At 28.2% G+C, this 16632-nt stretch overlaps 2 protein-coding genes and 1 long non-coding RNA gene across 3 annotated transcripts; all 3 read right to left on the bottom strand.

Moving 5' to 3' along the window:
- Nucleotides 1-2632: 2632 nt before the first annotated feature.
- On the bottom strand, nt 2633-4624 carry LOC103497433 (uncharacterized). Its single transcript, XM_051079382.1, has 4 exons — nt 4254-4624; nt 3995-4150; nt 3836-3906; nt 2633-2936 (listed from the first exon to the last, which is right to left on the bottom strand). Exons 1-4 carry the CDS (start codon nt 4576-4578, stop codon nt 2733-2735), a joined length of 756 nt encoding a protein of 251 aa, XP_050935339.1. The 5' UTR covers nt 4579-4624; the 3' UTR covers nt 2633-2732.
- Nucleotides 4625-8036: 3412 nt separating this feature from the next.
- Nucleotides 8037-9934, bottom strand: LOC103497437 (uncharacterized). Its single transcript, XM_017046658.2, has 4 exons — nt 9521-9934; nt 9282-9434; nt 9125-9195; nt 8037-8337 (listed from the first exon to the last, which is right to left on the bottom strand). The coding sequence occupies exons 1-4, from the start codon at nt 9843-9845 to the stop codon at nt 8134-8136; spliced, it is 753 nt and encodes a 250-aa protein (XP_016902147.1). The 5' UTR covers nt 9846-9934; the 3' UTR covers nt 8037-8133.
- A 1798-nt stretch (nt 9935-11732) lies between these two features.
- Nucleotides 11733-15766, bottom strand: LOC127144001 (uncharacterized). The gene is made up of 2 exons (XR_007815499.1): nt 15260-15766; nt 11733-12008 (listed from the first exon to the last, which is right to left on the bottom strand). It is a non-coding gene; the product is annotated as an uncharacterized LOC127144001 (long non-coding RNA).
- Between the last annotated feature and the right edge of the window lie 866 nt (nt 15767-16632).

Here is a 16632-nt window from a genome sequence, read left to right as displayed (position 1 = left end):
TATAGGCGCTCTCCTTAATTTTATAATGTTTGGTAGTTGTTATGAGTGATTTTTTATTTAAAGGGTATAAGTAACACAACAAAGAAGGGAAAACTATCAAGTAAAGAAAATAATAGTAAATAGAAAAGCAACTAGGGCTAGAGGTAGAAAATGGTCTTAAGGAAAATGGTTAATTTGGCTTTGAACTAAAATAGACTGATTAGTCTAAAGCTGCCTTCTCCATTTGATGAATGGAGGGTATTCCCTCTTCTAAAAAGGAGGATGATTTGAGTAAAAAGTATAAACTAACCTTTTTGGTCTCACTGATGGAAAAGTTCATCACTTTAAATCCTCAAGTTTTCCAAAGGGATTAATCTTAACTAAAACTGGTGAGGCGGTAGCTCTAGAAGGTTATCTTAGTTGAGAAGATAAGAATCTTTTTTTTTTCTTTTTTCTTTTTCTTTCCAACTTAAGCATTTCAATACTATTTATAGACCCAAATAATAACAATAATATTTATTATTATTATTTCCTTTTCCTTCTAGGATATATATATATATATATATATAATACCAAAATATACATATATCTTTATTCTTATTATCTTTCCTCAATAAATGTCTTAAATGCACAAAATCTTAGGCATTTATAACCATTATTAATAATAATAATAATAATAATACTTATTTATTATTATTATTATTTTCTCACCAAAATCTACAATAAACATATATATTTATTTAAACCATTATTCCCTTTTCTAAATAAATATATATCTTTTCTCGTCCAATCAAATCAACAATCTCTCTCCTCATGAATTATCTTATTTTTCAAACAAATATAATTATATTCGATCATATAATTAACTTCACTTTTCCAAATTATTAATTAAATATATATATATATATATACTCAATTAAATCCAATTTCACTAAAACCAATTTTTCCCTCCAAAATCTCAAATTAACTTAAATCCTTAATTATTTTAATCAATCCAATCTTTTTTCCCAATAAATCACTTATGACTTCCACCATGAATTATCTTAACCCAACCATAACAACTCCACTCCATAATCAATATTTATCTTTCTGAAGAATAATTAATTATCTTCCACAATAATTAATTATTATTTATCTTTATCCAAAATAATTAGTTATCTTCCACAATAATTAATTATTATTTATATTTATCCAAAATAATTAGTTATCTTCCATAATAAATAATTATTATTTAACTTTCTCCAAAATAATTAATTATCTTCCACAATAATTAATTATTATTTTTCATTCTCTAAAATAATTATCCTTTTACAAATAATTATTTTTCTAAAAGTTAGGGAGATTAACCATTAAACACAGAAGATTTATTTTTCTAAATGTTGGTCGTAGGTGTTTATCTTAAACTATATTATTTTATAAATTCAGTTTTTCAAAATTTATTTTAGGTGATTGACCAACACATGATCTTTTTTTCAAAACAACTTAATTTTTTCGATCCATCTTGGACGAGATCGATATTGAGATTTAGCTAAAGATTTTATTCTTTCGATTATTTTGGCTTCTTGGTACATCTGACCATATTACACCCACCGAGATTCGGGTGAAAAAAATCCAAATGTTATGTAATCTTTCCAAAATTTAAAAATCACACTATCAAATATTACGCAATTTGAAAAAATTTTAAAAGATAAGTCGTAAATTAATTAGATAATCAATAAATAAATTTAGAAATGACTTGTAAATATAAATTGTAAATAAGATTTGCGAGATTCTATATATAAGATCTGAGGTAGAAATATTATAGCTCTCAGGTTAGGTATGACTTAAAAAAATGTTTTTCTTAAATCATTTTTATTTAAAAAAATTTATAAAAGGTGTTTAAAATACTTCAAAAATTATTTTTTTTACAAAATCACTTATTTTTTAAATTAAACATAGTTTATTAATAAATTTAACTTTTAATCAATCCAGCCTAAAAAGGGTAAATTCATTTTAATAAAAGAAAAAGTGTATAAAAAATTTATATATATTATTGAATGATCATAATTTAATTTGAATAGGACCAGCAAATTCCAAGAACTTAATGAGAAATTATGAAAACTAAAATCAAGAATCACAATTTCCAAAGTAATTTCAAAGTAATTATTTAAGTTCACCTTCAAACGTCCAAAACTCCTAAGAAAAAGTCCCTATAATGTCTATTCAAAATTCATATTTAGTGGATTTAATTATTTATAGTTATTTTCTGTTAGGACTATGGAGTACGTCTCTTCGTTTGCATTATGAAAACATTCTCTCTTTATTCTGCGGATGATGTGTACTTAACACATTGGCAATAAATAACTACGTATGTTTGTATGTTAATCTCCTTTTTACGTTCTTTATATTCTCTACTTGTTGATTTCATAACACACACAATATTTAAAGAGTTGAAACAAATCTAACAATCATCAAAACGTCTTTAAACCTACCAGACAGTCGTTATAACATTTTACCAAAGTAATTTTACGTAAATGTTAACCTAAAAACCTCCAATTAACATTGTGAGTTTTATATTAGACTAGAGGTAACTAATTAAATCATGACTAATAAACTTAGAACAAACTTTAGATCTATCAGATGATGATATAGAGAAATTAATATGCACAAATGCTAAAGCATAGAATCAATCCTTCTATAATAAGAGGATTATTTTTTATTTTATTGAGAAAATTGTAATGGGTAGAGAGAATATTAATTGTTGGAAGAGATCATCAAAAAAAAAATTGGGGGAAAAATGTAGAAATATTAGCATATAATCCAAAAGGAGCAACAAGTGTAATACCACTTGTATCATAGGTTTCAAATAACCATAATCTTTTTGATGTGTAATTAAAGTAAGCTTCTCTTGGATTTAAACTAATTGAACCTCTTAATTCTTCTCCTTCTCTAATACCTCCAATTATACATTCATTCATCTGCATATTATAAACATCTATAATTAAAATTATATCAATCATTTTAAATTAAATTGTTTATTTAGACTCGGTTTCATAACTATTATTTTAAAAACCATTTATACTAAATTATTTATTTTATTAATTTTTTTAAAACGTGATTTCAAAATTTAACCTAATTTTTAAAAACTTGAAAAATTAGACATAAATTGATTTCATAAATGCTTTTTTAACATCTAGATTTTTTTGCTCTTTTTTTTAAATTTTGAAAACTAAAAAATATTTTTAAATTTTATTTATAAATCTTATTATTATTTTAACGTGGGTAAGGATTTAACTCTTCCATCTAGAAAAATATATTAATTATAACAAAAAAATTGAACATTTTTAAATAAATCTAAAAACTGAAATTATTTTTAAAAAATGACAAATTTTTCATAGTTCATTTAAGTTTTTTAGTTTGTAAATAGTTTTTTTTTTTTTTTTTTGTTATTCATAAAAAAATTTCTAAAATCAATAATTGGAAAGAAATAGTGTTAATTTTCAAAAAAAAAAAAAAGGTATTGAACAGAAAAGATGTAGAAAATAAACTTGCTTGTACTAATTCTTAATTAGTATACCAAATATAAAAAGAAATTAAAATAGCCAATATCTTAAAAAAAAAAAAAAACTAAGTCAAATTTTGAAAATAAGTTTAAAAAATTAGTCTTTCAACTTGGTTCAGATTTCAATTCATGTACAAAAGAAAATTATATGTTTGATTAAAAAAAACAAAATTACCATAGTTAAAAAAAAGAAATCATTTTCTTTTTACCATTTGACTAAGAATTCAAATCATAAGAAATTTAGAAGAAAAAATGCAGGTATAGTTATAACATTTCTCTAATTTGCACGATAAATAATATGAAAAGATAAAATACCTCAGTAGTGAAAACAATTTCTCTATCGGGAAGAATGAACTTGATTTTTGAATTGGTAACCCTAAACGGAACTATCACAAATCACATAGAAAAAAAAATAATTAAATAAACATCTTTAATTCAAGAAATACAAGAAGAAAGATTATATATAAAACTTACCATAGATTCTAGTATCGTTAAAGATTACTACAAGACGTCGAAAATCATGTAATTTAAAAGACACAAATGATCCATAATTGATTTTTCGTTTAAGCTCGTGAGGATAATATGGTTGCCATGTATCTAAGTATCGTGGAGAAGGATCAAGTTCAAAACCTATCGGAAAAAAAGAAACAACCAAGAATTATTATTCTTTGATCTTGAAAGTAAAAAGATTATAGTGAACCGATTAAAAAAAACAAACTTAAAAACGACTTACAAGAAGAACAAAATTCCAAAGTCATATGAGAGCGAAGATCAGTAAGACAAAAAGTGAGGAAGTCATAGCCACTTCGTTTGTGGTGCGTGAATTGGGAGTAAAATTCCTCAATGGAGAATTTAACGGAATGGTTTTGGTCACAAAAGAAATGAGTAAAGAATTGGGGTAACATCGTCAAGGTAATGATAGAAGGAGGGCAAAAATGAGGGATAAAGATTGTGAACATGCTGGGATTACAATGGATGTATGCAAAGTAAGCGAATCTATGCATTATTGAAACCATGTCGGCGAATGGTTCGAAAGGATTCATATCAAAGATCAACATCTGGTGATGTGATTCTGAAAACTATGGAAGAAGGAGAAGAAGAAGAAGAACAATGGAAGTACAAAAGAAGTCTTTTCCTTTCACCCTTCTTATACTATTTTTTGTACTTAAACTGACTTTTAAACTAAAATTGTTGTAATGGATTATTTAAAATAAAATAAAGATTTTATGAGTTTCATATTCTTGTTTGTCACATTTTTTAATAACCAAAACAACATATAAGAAATAATCGTAATTAATTTATTTAGGGTCGGTTCGAAATGACTTAAGAAAATGTTTTCATTTAAACATTTTTTTCTAAAAACTTTTTGAAAGAAAAATACATGTGCATTTGGCAATTTTTTTTAAAAGTCTTTTTAAGTAAAAACTTGTTTGATTTGTAATAAAGTAAAAGATTTTATATATATATATATATATATATATATATATATAATTTGTCCATGTAGATTTTGATAAAAGTTTGACAACGATCACCAAGGATGGTGGTTTGAGGTGGTTGGGGATCGTCTTTGTAAAATGATAATTAGAGGTTGGAGACAGTTGGTCAGTGGAAGCCAATCACAAAAAAAAAATGGTTGTTGGTCGTTGGCCGATAACAATCATATAAAAAAATTGACGAAAGTTGACCGGTAATGGTTACCATAAAATATTTGACTAAAATAAGTCAACAACGATCACAAAAAAATGACCAACAAAAATTGATAGGCAACAGCCACGAAAAAATAGTGAAAGAAAGTTGACCGACGACAGTTAAAAGAAATGGTTGTCGAAGGTTGGTTGGTGAAGATAGCTGAAGGTGTTGGTCGGATTGTTTCATATAAATCAGGGAGATTAACTATTAAACACACCAAGTTTATTTTTCTAAAAGTTGATTGTAAGTGTTTATTCTAAACCACGTTATTTTATAAATATATTTTTTTCAAAACGGCTTTTTTTTTTCAATCCATCTCGGACGAGATCGATACCAAGATTTAGTTAAAGATTTTATTTTTCCGATTATTTTAGGTCTTCTTGGTACATTTGACCATATTACACACCACCGAGATTCGGATGAAAAAAATCCAAATGTTATGTAATCTTTCCAAAATTTAAAAATCACATTACCAAGTATTACACAATGTAGAGAAATTTAAAAAGATAACTAGTAAATTATTTAGATGATCAATAAATCAATTCAGAAATGTCTGTAAATATAAATTGTAAATAAGATTTGCAAGATCCTATATAAGATTTGAAGTAGAAATATTATAGCTTTTAAGTTAGGGTATGTTTGAATTGATCTAAAAAAATGTTTTCTTAAATTATTTAAAAAAATTTGATAAAAAGTATTTAAAATATTCAAAAACTATTTCGAGTGTTCTCTCTGATTCTTTTTTCAAGATCACTTATTTTTTAAATTAAACGTCTAAAAAACTGTTTCAAATATATAAACCTTACATATTATTGATAAATATTACTTAAAAATTATAATATTATTTTTTCTGTTTTCCTAGTAACAAAATATTTAGTATAGTTTATTAATAAATTGAACTTTTAATCAATCCAGCCTAAAAAAAAGTGTAAATCCATTTTAAGAAAAAAAAGTGTACAAAGTTATATATATTATTGAATGATCATAATTTAATTTGAATAAGACCAGCAAATTCTAAGAAGTTAATGAGAAATTATGAAAACTAAAATCAAGAATCACAATTTCCGAAGTAATTTGAAAGTAACTATTTGAGTTCACCTTCCCTATAATAGAATGCCTGTTCAAAATTTTGATTTAGTGGATTTAATTATTTATAGTTATTTACTAATAGGACTCTAGAGTACGTTAAGAAAAGTACACTATACAAACTCTCTAACTCAACCACGTCATTTGCTGAACATTCTCTTTTTACTTTGTGGACAATGTATACCTAACACACTGTCAGTAAAACCACGTACATTTGTGTGTTGATCTCCTTTTTACATTTGTTTTTCTTTTTTTAAAAGGTACTAGTGAAGGGAGCTAGAGAAGAGCTACCCTATCACAATTTTTATCGCCATAAAGGAAGTACAAAGGGTTGTCCCTTTACACAGGTAGACTACAGAAAGCATTTATGTTCAATGCAATTGAGGCTTGGCTTTAGTTTTTGAAATTTTTGCTTTTTGAGGACCAGCTCCAGAGAGGGAGCAGATATCTTCCCATGAGTTCCGGTAGGTTGTATCTTTCTCTGTGAAAATAAGTTTGTTTCTCCCTACCCATATTGTCCATAAGGTAGCTATGGCCGCATTGAAACTGATGATGTTCTTCGCACTACTACCTGTTAATCTGCATAAGCTTAGACAGAGGTCTTTGATATTTGTATTAGTCACAGGAATATCCGTTTCAGTACTCCATAGTTGCCAAAGCTTGTGGGCTTTAGGACAGTGTATGAATAGATGATTTATGTCTTCATTTGAGGATCGGCAGGAAATGCACCAGTTTGGACTGAGGCACATGTTCGGGTTCCTTTTTTGGATATTGTCCATTGTATTGAGTTTCTGGTGTATCATGGTCCAGACGAAGAATTTACATTTTTGTGGGATGTGTGACCTCCAAAAGGTGTTTGAATTCATTTTCCCAGTTAATCTCCCATGAGCTTGAGTTTTCCTCGAAAGCTAGATCTTTTGTTGATGCTACTATGTACAAACTGTTGTCGCTTGGTCTCCAAGAAGGTTTGCTTTTTCCTTTGTCGCTACATATCTGAGGCAGACTAATTTTGATGGGTTGTCAAACTTGGTTTTCCCTATCGTTTAATGGTCTTCTTGGATTAATGTTCCACCCGTCTGTACTTTGGTCCCAGACTTCCTTAACTGTGACATTTTGTAGTTTCGAAAGAGCATACAGTCTAGGGACTTGGTGGGAAAGGGGGATATTATTGTACCAGTTGCTGTGCCAAAAGGATAGGAAGGAGCCATCATTGAGAATCCATTTTATTTTTTATTCAAACCAGTCCTTCCATTTTTTAATGACATTCCAAGGCGTCTTTGCACTACAGTTCTCCTTTTTACATTTGTTGTATTCCTTACTTGTTGATTTCGTAACACACGCAATATTTTAAGAGTCAAAACGAAATCTATCAATCATCGAAACATCATCAAAAATGTATTTATTCTACTAGACAGTTGTTTGTAACCTTTCACTAAAACTCCAATATCCCATCCTCAAAATACCTAAAGTAATTTAGTTTAGCCCAACTCCCATATACTATAGAAAATAAAATGTTAACCTAAAAACCAACGATATAACTCCAAAGAAATTTACAAATTGACTTATACCCAAATATCAAACTGTTACAATATTACTACTATTTTTTAGTAACAATTATCATTCATTGCGAGTTTTATATTAGATTAAAGGTAACTAATTAAATCACAATTAGTAAACTTAGAACAAACTTTGAAGATCGTATAGAGAAATTAATATGCACATAAATACATAAATACTAAAGTAGAAATAATATCCTTTTATAAGAGGATTAATTTTCTTTTATTTATTAAGGAAATTTTAATAGGTAGAGAGAATATCAATGGTTCGTAGAGATGATATCAAACTAAAATTTGGGGAAAAAATGTAGAAATATTAACATATAATCCAAAAGGAGCAACAAGTGTGACACCAATTGGATCATAACTTTCAAATAACCATAATCTTTTTGATGTGAAATTAAAGTAACCTTCTATTGGATTTAAACACATTGCACCTCTCCATTCTTCCCCTTCTCTAATACCTCCAATTATACATCCATCCCTCTGCATATTATAAACCCATAATTAATATTGAACCAATCATTTTGCATTAAATTGATTATTTAAACTCGGTTTGATAATTATTTTTTTAAGAACCATTTATTGCTAATTTTATTATCTATTTTTAAGAATCAAACTAAATTTTGAAAACTAAAAAATTATTTTTTAATTTTATTCCTTAATATTATTATTATTATTTTAAGGTGGTAATTAAGGATTCAACTCTTCCATCCAGAAAAATATACTAATTATCATTAAAAATATATATTTCATAGTCGACTTAAATTATTTTCTATAGTTCGTGAATAGTTCAATATTTTTTTTTATTCATACAAAATTTTGTAAAAACAATAATTAGAAAGAAATGGTGTTAATTAATTTTCGAAACAAAGTTATTGAACAGAAAAGAGGTAGAAAATAAACTTGCTTGTACTAGTTCTTAATTAGAATACCAAATATGAAAAGAAAATAGCCAATATTTTCAAAAATTAAACTAAGTCAAGTTTTGAAAATAAATTTAAAAATTTTGTCTTTCAACTTGGCTATGAATTCAATTCATGCATGTACTCAAGAAAAGGATTCAAATCAGTGCAAGAAATTGACAAAAAGGTTATATGTTTGATTGAAAAGAAAAATTACCATAGTTTTGAAAGGCCTTTTTTTTTTTTTTTTTACCATTTGATCACTAAAAATTCAAACCATGAGTAATTTAGGGGAAAAAATGCACATATAATTATAACATTTCTTTAATTTGCATGATAAATAACATGAAAATGAAAAGATAAGATACCTCATTAGTGAAAATAATCTCCTTATCAGGAAGAAAGAACTTGAATTCTGAAATGGTAACCCTAAATGGAACTATCGCAAATCGCAAAAAAAAACAATTAATCAATTAAACATAATCTTTAATTCAAGAAATAAGATAGATTATATATAAAACTTACCATGGGTTTTAGTATTATCAAAGATTAGTACAACATTTCGAAAATCATGTAATTCAAGAGACACAAATGGTCCATAACCGATTTTTCCTGGAAACTCGTAATGATAAGATGGTTGCCATGTTCGTAACAATTGTGGAGAAGGATGTACAAAACCTTTTGAAAAAAACGAAGAGTTATTAATATTCTTTAATCTTGAAAGTAAAACTATTATAGTCGATCGATTAAAGAAGAAGACTTACTAGAAGAATGAAACTCCAAGGCCATATGGAAGCGGAACTCAGCAAGACCAAAAATGAGGGATTCATAGCCAAGTCGCTTGTGGAGCACGAGTTGGGAATAAAATCCATCCATGGAGAATTGAGCGTAATGGTTTTGATCACAAAAGAAACGAGTAAAGAATTGGGGTAACATCGTCAAGGTAATAATAGAAGGAGGGGTAGATTCACGGATAAAGATTGAGAACATGTTGGGATTACAATGAAAATATGCAAAGTAATCGAATCTATGCATTATTGAAACGATGTCGGAGAAAGGTTCGAAAGGATCCATATCAATGATCAACATGGTGATGTGAGATTGTGAAAATTATGGAAGAAGAAGAAGAAGAAGAAGAAGGACAATGGAAGTACAGAAGAAGTATTTTCTTTCTTGGAAACTTTGAATGATAACTTTACTTCCCTTTCATTTCACCCTTCTTATACTATTTTTTTGTACTTAAACTGACTTTTAAACTACAATTGTTGTAATGGATGATTTAAAATAAAATAAACAAAGAACATATAATTAGAAATAATCATATAATTAATATTGGAAACTTATTTAATTTAGATGATTTATGAATATACCAACAAAATATTCTAATTTGAAAAATTCCCATCTGCCTTGGATGAATTTGGCCACATACTTTCCTCATGAGTTTTTCTTCACACATTATCATTGTTAACACATTTGCATGAGTTTTTTCTTAAGAAAAGAGAGAAAATTTTGATTTTTTAAGTTTTAAATTTCATTACTTTTGTATTTAAATTCAAACCCAATTGGAGAGGAAGAGCTCAAGAAATTATATGCAAAATGGGTTCGTTCATTTCCCCAAATCCCCATTTCTTCAAGATCATTCTTCATCAAAATCTCACCCAACAAAAACTCGTAAGTAATCAAACAAACAAAATCTTCAAATCACATTCTCTGGATTACTATTTTTGTTCATCAACTTTTCTTTAATTCAATTATCTCTCTTTTTTCTTCGCATGCAGGATCTTCCAAACAAGTTCGTCAAGAACAATGGCGATTCCCTGTTATTCAACCACGTCGCTCTTTCCCTTCCCGACGGCGCTAAATGGAACTTCCAACTCATGAAACTAGACGGAAAGTTCTGTTTCCTCAGAGGATGGCCGGAGTTTGTAAAGTTTTATTCCATTCAACCTGGATATTTCCTCGTGTTCCAGTTGAAAGGAATTTGTTGTTTCAATGTTCTTATTTTCGATACTTCCGCTACCGAAATCGATTATCCAATGCGTCGACAGCCGGTACTCATTCCCAAAAGCGAAAGCGAAGATGAAGAAGAATCTGTCCATATACTACATGAGGCGGCTTTGAAGAAAAGAAAAAGAATGGAGAAGAAAGAGAAAGAAACATCCGCCTATTGCTCGTTGCGGAAGATGAAGAAGAATATGGAGATAAAGATAATGAAACATCGAGAATTCACACCTCAAGTATTCAGCGATGAAGATGAAGATGAAGATCTAGAAACAAATTACTCACCTAGACAAACTAATTACAGAGGATCAGGTTGTTCCACTTAATTTCTAAGTTTCATTTGAATTTCAAGCAATCAGTACTATATAGTTTGATAAATGATTTCAGCTTATAACGAGAGCGAAGACGGCAGATCCAGTCCGGAATCAATGAGACCAATGAATCCACGGAAGGCGCCGCAGGTATTGACGGAGAATCAATTGGTAGTCCTGAGGAGAGCGAGTTCATTCAAATGTAGAACAAAGAATCCTTCATTCATGGTGACAATGAGGCCTTCCTACATCCAAACAGGAAATTGTCTGGTAAGAACAGAACAACGCTTCGAATGCATCGAGTGTGTGATTTGAGAATAGTTATTGATGAATGCGTGATTTGCAGAGCTTGCCAAGGATCTTTTCGGAGAGATATATAAAGGAATCGATGGACGTGAAGCTGGAGGTGGGAGATGGGCGGATTTGGAGAGTGTGGTGCGGGGTGCGGTGGGCGTTTACACGGCGGCGAACGGAGTTGAAAGGCGGTTGGAAGAGATTCGCCGTTGATAATGAGTTGGAAGAAGGGGATATTTGTGTGTTTGAATTAATGAACAAAACCCCTAAAGTCCATTTCCACGTCACCATTTTCCGTCTTCCAAATCCTCAATGAAATTTCAACACAAACAATGTTTAATGTTTAATCTCTAATTAATCTTATATCTAATTGCACTCTTAAACTTTAGTATTTATATCATAAATTCATATGTTTGTATAGAGAACTTTAAACGATAATACATGACTCAATGTTTCATTAACCAAGAATAGGACACGATAGCGTCCTTTACAAAACTATTAATTATTTTCGCAATCATAATACTATATGAAATATTTTAAGTGACTCAAACTAGAGAGAGATGCGATCTTTGTTGTTATTTGTTCACGAACGTCACAAGTGAAGAGAAGTAGTAGTAATTCTAATTATTCTTAACATCTGTCTTACCTGCAAAAATGAACTTCAACTTTCACTACCTACGAAAAATATATATATATATATATATATATATATATATATATATATATAAGTAAATTATAATAACTCGAATGATTTTACTATCAATCTTAAAAAGACTCAAATGATAATAAATTTTCTAACTTAAAATTTAATCTCTATGATTTAATAAAATCTCTTTAAAGAGTTCGAAAGGATGCTAAACATTAGTTCCACATCTACGACTATCAATATAATGGCTACCTTATAACAATCATGTTTGACATCATATATTATACTTATTTTATATAGTTTGAAGTCATATCGTTGAATAATTTGGATTAAGTATTTGTCTAACCTAACACAAATTATTCTAAATAGGAGCATTTTTTAATATTGAAAAAAAATTAAAACTATTTGCACAACATAACAAAATCTATCCATTTTTTATAATCAATTTACATTTTTCTTTTTCTTTTTTACTATATTTTGTAAATAGTTTTCATCTCTTTTTTCTGACATGTAAACTTTCGGTTTAATCCCTTAATTTGTTGTTATGATGCATTTTTACATCCATTTGCCCCACTCCCAACCTTGGTTTGACCTTCTCCAAGTCTTTTTTCTTATTTTTTTACTTTTAAGAAACAAAAATCATGTATGTTTAGTAACCGTTTTTGTTTTCGATTTTTTAAAAATTTAAAAACCTTGTTTGATAATTTTGTTTGTGTGTTTTTTAAAATCCAAATATATTTTGATGGGTTTTTTAGTTTTATATTTGGGGTTTTCTTAAAAATATAATAAGCCAACAAAATATTTATAACAATTTCAAAAATGGGAAAAATACACCGTCTCAAAATGAGAAATACCAAAAATACTCCAGTCAACAGGCGATTAATCAACTACAAGCGTACGTGCAATTCTTCTTCTAAACGATCATGATATGCAATCATGTAGGAAATTATGACACACAGTCGTATTGGAAATGATACACGATCGTATAGGTAATATCAATATCGACCACACACGCACGTGTAGTTTTTCTTCTAAATAATTGTAAACCAATATCATTTAAATATTGGTACACAATCATGTATCAAGAGCTAAAAGATCATGTACAAACTCTAAAACGATTTTTTGTTCAGGATCGTGTACCAAAAGCTTTTATATTTGGTACACGTTCTTGAACCAATATCGTTTAACTTTGTTACACGATCATTTAGATCTGGAAGATGAAGTATATGAGAGATGACGAAGATCATTTATAAGTAAAAATTTGAAGAAATGAAAAAAGAAAGATATAAAAAGAAAGAATAATAATAATTGTAGAACAATAATCATGATTTCAAAAAAAAATAAAAGGAAAATTGCACTAGAAGAGAAGGAACAAGGAAGAGCTTAGAGCCAAATTCAAAAAAGTGGAGGGCAAACTTGAAATACTTTTTAAAAAATGATTGACTCCATGGGCTTTTCAATTTTGTTACACGACCTTAAATTATTTGTTATTTTATTATATTTATGAAAATTAACCTTTATATTTTTTATAAAAATAAAACCAAACTTTTCATTTGCAATATTATTTTTAATCAAGGATATATAATGGGCATTTTTAAAAATAGCAAAATAAAGTAAAATATTTACAAGTTGTAGCAAAAAAAAATTATTCTATCAATGATAGAAATTGATAGACTTTTATCATTGTCTATCAATGACACTGATAGAAGGATATCAGTGTCTATCAATTGTTTGTTATTGATAGAATTTGAAATTTTGCTATAGCTTATAAATATTTCATCAAATTTGCTATTTTTTACCATTCCCCTATACATAATTTATTTTTCAATGTTTTTAAAATTTGCATATGAAAACGGATTTTCAAAAACTATATTTTTAAAAGGAAAATTTTTATAAATATAGCAAACTACTCAAATATTTACGACCCGTGTAACAAAGTTTATAAAATTAGTCATTTTTTAAATATTTTAGGTTTTCTCTTCCGTTTTTCTTCTCCTCTTCGTTGCGATTTTTGTAATTTTTTTCTATTGTCTTTATTTCTTTCCTCTCTTTTTTTCGCCGCGATTTCTTTCCATGGTCTTCTTTTTTCCTCTTTTTTTACGTCGTTTAGATTTGGATAACCAAATTTGATTTCTATCATCTTTCTTCATCTGTTTTTTTTCGCTACGATTTCTTTCCATCGTTTTTCTTCTTTTCCTCCTCTTTTTTACATGTACAAATCTAAACGACCAAATCTAAACGATCGTGTATCAAATATATTATGTGTGTTATTGACGGCATAGTCGACGGAGCATTTTTTGGTATTTTTCTATAGGCTTTTTCCCTTTTCGAAATTATTCTATACAATGTAAATATTGGGTCGCTTTGTTATATTTTTTAAAAGACCCTTTTACAAACTAAAAGTTAATTAGTTTTAGCTTTTATTATTATTGAATTCCTTCTCCAAAATTTTAAACCAAAACTTTAGCCCACAGCTCATTCCTAAACTATTAATTATTTTGTAGACCATTTAATTTAATTTCCATGTTATTCTCAAATTTGACTTTTAACTCCATCCTTCTTTTTCTTACTAATTTTTTCAAGTCCATTCTTCATGATTATATATTATTTACATTTTTGTATATACTTTCATTCTCTCCTGTTATCCATAGGAATTCTCTTACTTTTTATGTTCTTTTTTGTATTATTACGAAAACGTTTACGTATCTATAGTGAAAAATATAAAAAATATCCCATCAACCATAATCGTTTAGATTTTGGATATATTTTGTACGCGTTCAAATCTAACATTTTTTTCCAGTTCTTTTATATATACTACACGAAACGACTAAATAAATGTTTGAAAAAAAAATAGAGCTCTTAGAATTGATATGCGATTTTAAATTAAATAACAATTAAAAAAAAGTGTCGAAAAAGAAAAAAGGAAGGAATATTTTTTAAAATAGTCAACTTCATGCATTTTTCCATTTTATTATAAGGATCATGAATACTTTAACATTTTCTATATTTATGAAAAAAATTTGTTTACTATGTGTTTGAGATCTCCGGATTCGTCTCCATATAACCAAATTTTATCAACTTTGTTCATCCTTCCTCAAATTCCTCATCTATCCAAGTGAAGAACAACAAGAAAGAAGAAAAAAAGAACTTCCAAAAACAAATTATACAAACGTTTCTAAACCCTATATTTCATTCCAAAATAAAGATGTTATTCAAACAAGTTGTGTAGTTCATATACCAGAAGAGCATACCTGTAGAGACAGATGATGATTGCACGTTCGATGGCTTCAAGCCGGGGACATCTTCCGGTGGCACGACGACACCCGGCCAAGGGCGGCAATGGCAGTGCTTCCCCTTCTCTACGCTCTTGTAGAGACCAGGAAGGTGGCGGCCACACCCCTTCCATGTATATTTGCTGCAATCCTTACAAACCACCAGCATACACATCTCTCTCTCTTTCTCTCTTCTCTCTCTCTCTCTCTCTCCCTCTCTTTTCTTTGTGTTCTAAAGGCTAATCAATTTTCAAAAGCAATTTAACAAAGCAAAAAAGCTTTGGGAATATCGTGAACTTTCCAATGCTTAAGTATTCCTTTTTTTCTTCCTCTAATTTCTTCTAAAAATTGTCAAACACTAAACACTATGTGTGAGGATATGGTTTTAGACTTAATTAGACATTTAATTGCTTTATTTTATTCCCAATGGCCCCTTAGTTTATTCCAATTTTTACAGAATTGCACCTATATGGAATAATAGAATAATGATTTTAGACTTTGTTTGACATTGGGGTATGTCCAAAATTAAGGTTATGAATTAGTGTTGCAATTTATTAATTTGTTTTGTATGAATTTGTTTGATTAAAAAGATTAGAACAAACAACTTTATCCTTATCGATTAAAATTTGTTCCAATTTAAATACAAATATATATAGAGAGAGAGAGAGTAGATAAATAGAAAGGAAATTGATTTGTTCGAGGAGATACAAGTCTTTGGAAAAATGATTTTAATAATTAAGTGAGGAATATCAATTTTGAGATACTGAAATTAAGTAATGGGGATTTGGAATTAGTTTTTAGGTGGATATTTAATATCTATGGTTGATTAGATTATTCATGATAGCTTCCAAATATATATATTATATATACAGACAGACTATTGTATATTTAAATTTAGATTTACTATTGTTTATTTGTAAATTGAGTTTTCATAGTATCCAAAATGTAGATAATTCAATTATCGATAATAAGATAATCTTATAGTATCTCATATATATATATATATATATAAGCTCATATATATATATATATATATATATAAGCTCAGTCATCTCAACTAAATTAATATATTTATAGCCACTCGATGGAATTAGATACTAGAAATTTCACAAATCAAACTTATATGATTTGAAAACCACAATATGCATGATTACTTATTACCAAGAGATTAGTCCTTTGAAATTTATTGATGGAAAAGAAAAATGTACCGATGATGTTAACAATATGGAGGTCAATTCCTCCATAGATATCATGAGGAGAAAAATGAAGAAATATGAGTATACAATCCCATAGGAGCAATCAAAAGCAAACCATTGGGATCATATGAATTGAATAACCAAATCTTTTTCATG

This window comes from Cucumis melo, chromosome 11 (genome assembly GCF_025177605.1).
Source record: "Cucumis melo cultivar AY chromosome 11, USDA_Cmelo_AY_1.0, whole genome shotgun sequence".
In the NCBI taxonomy this organism is placed as follows: domain Eukaryota; kingdom Viridiplantae; phylum Streptophyta; class Magnoliopsida; order Cucurbitales; family Cucurbitaceae; genus Cucumis; species Cucumis melo.
This window is presented reverse-complemented; position numbering and strand designations above follow the sequence as displayed.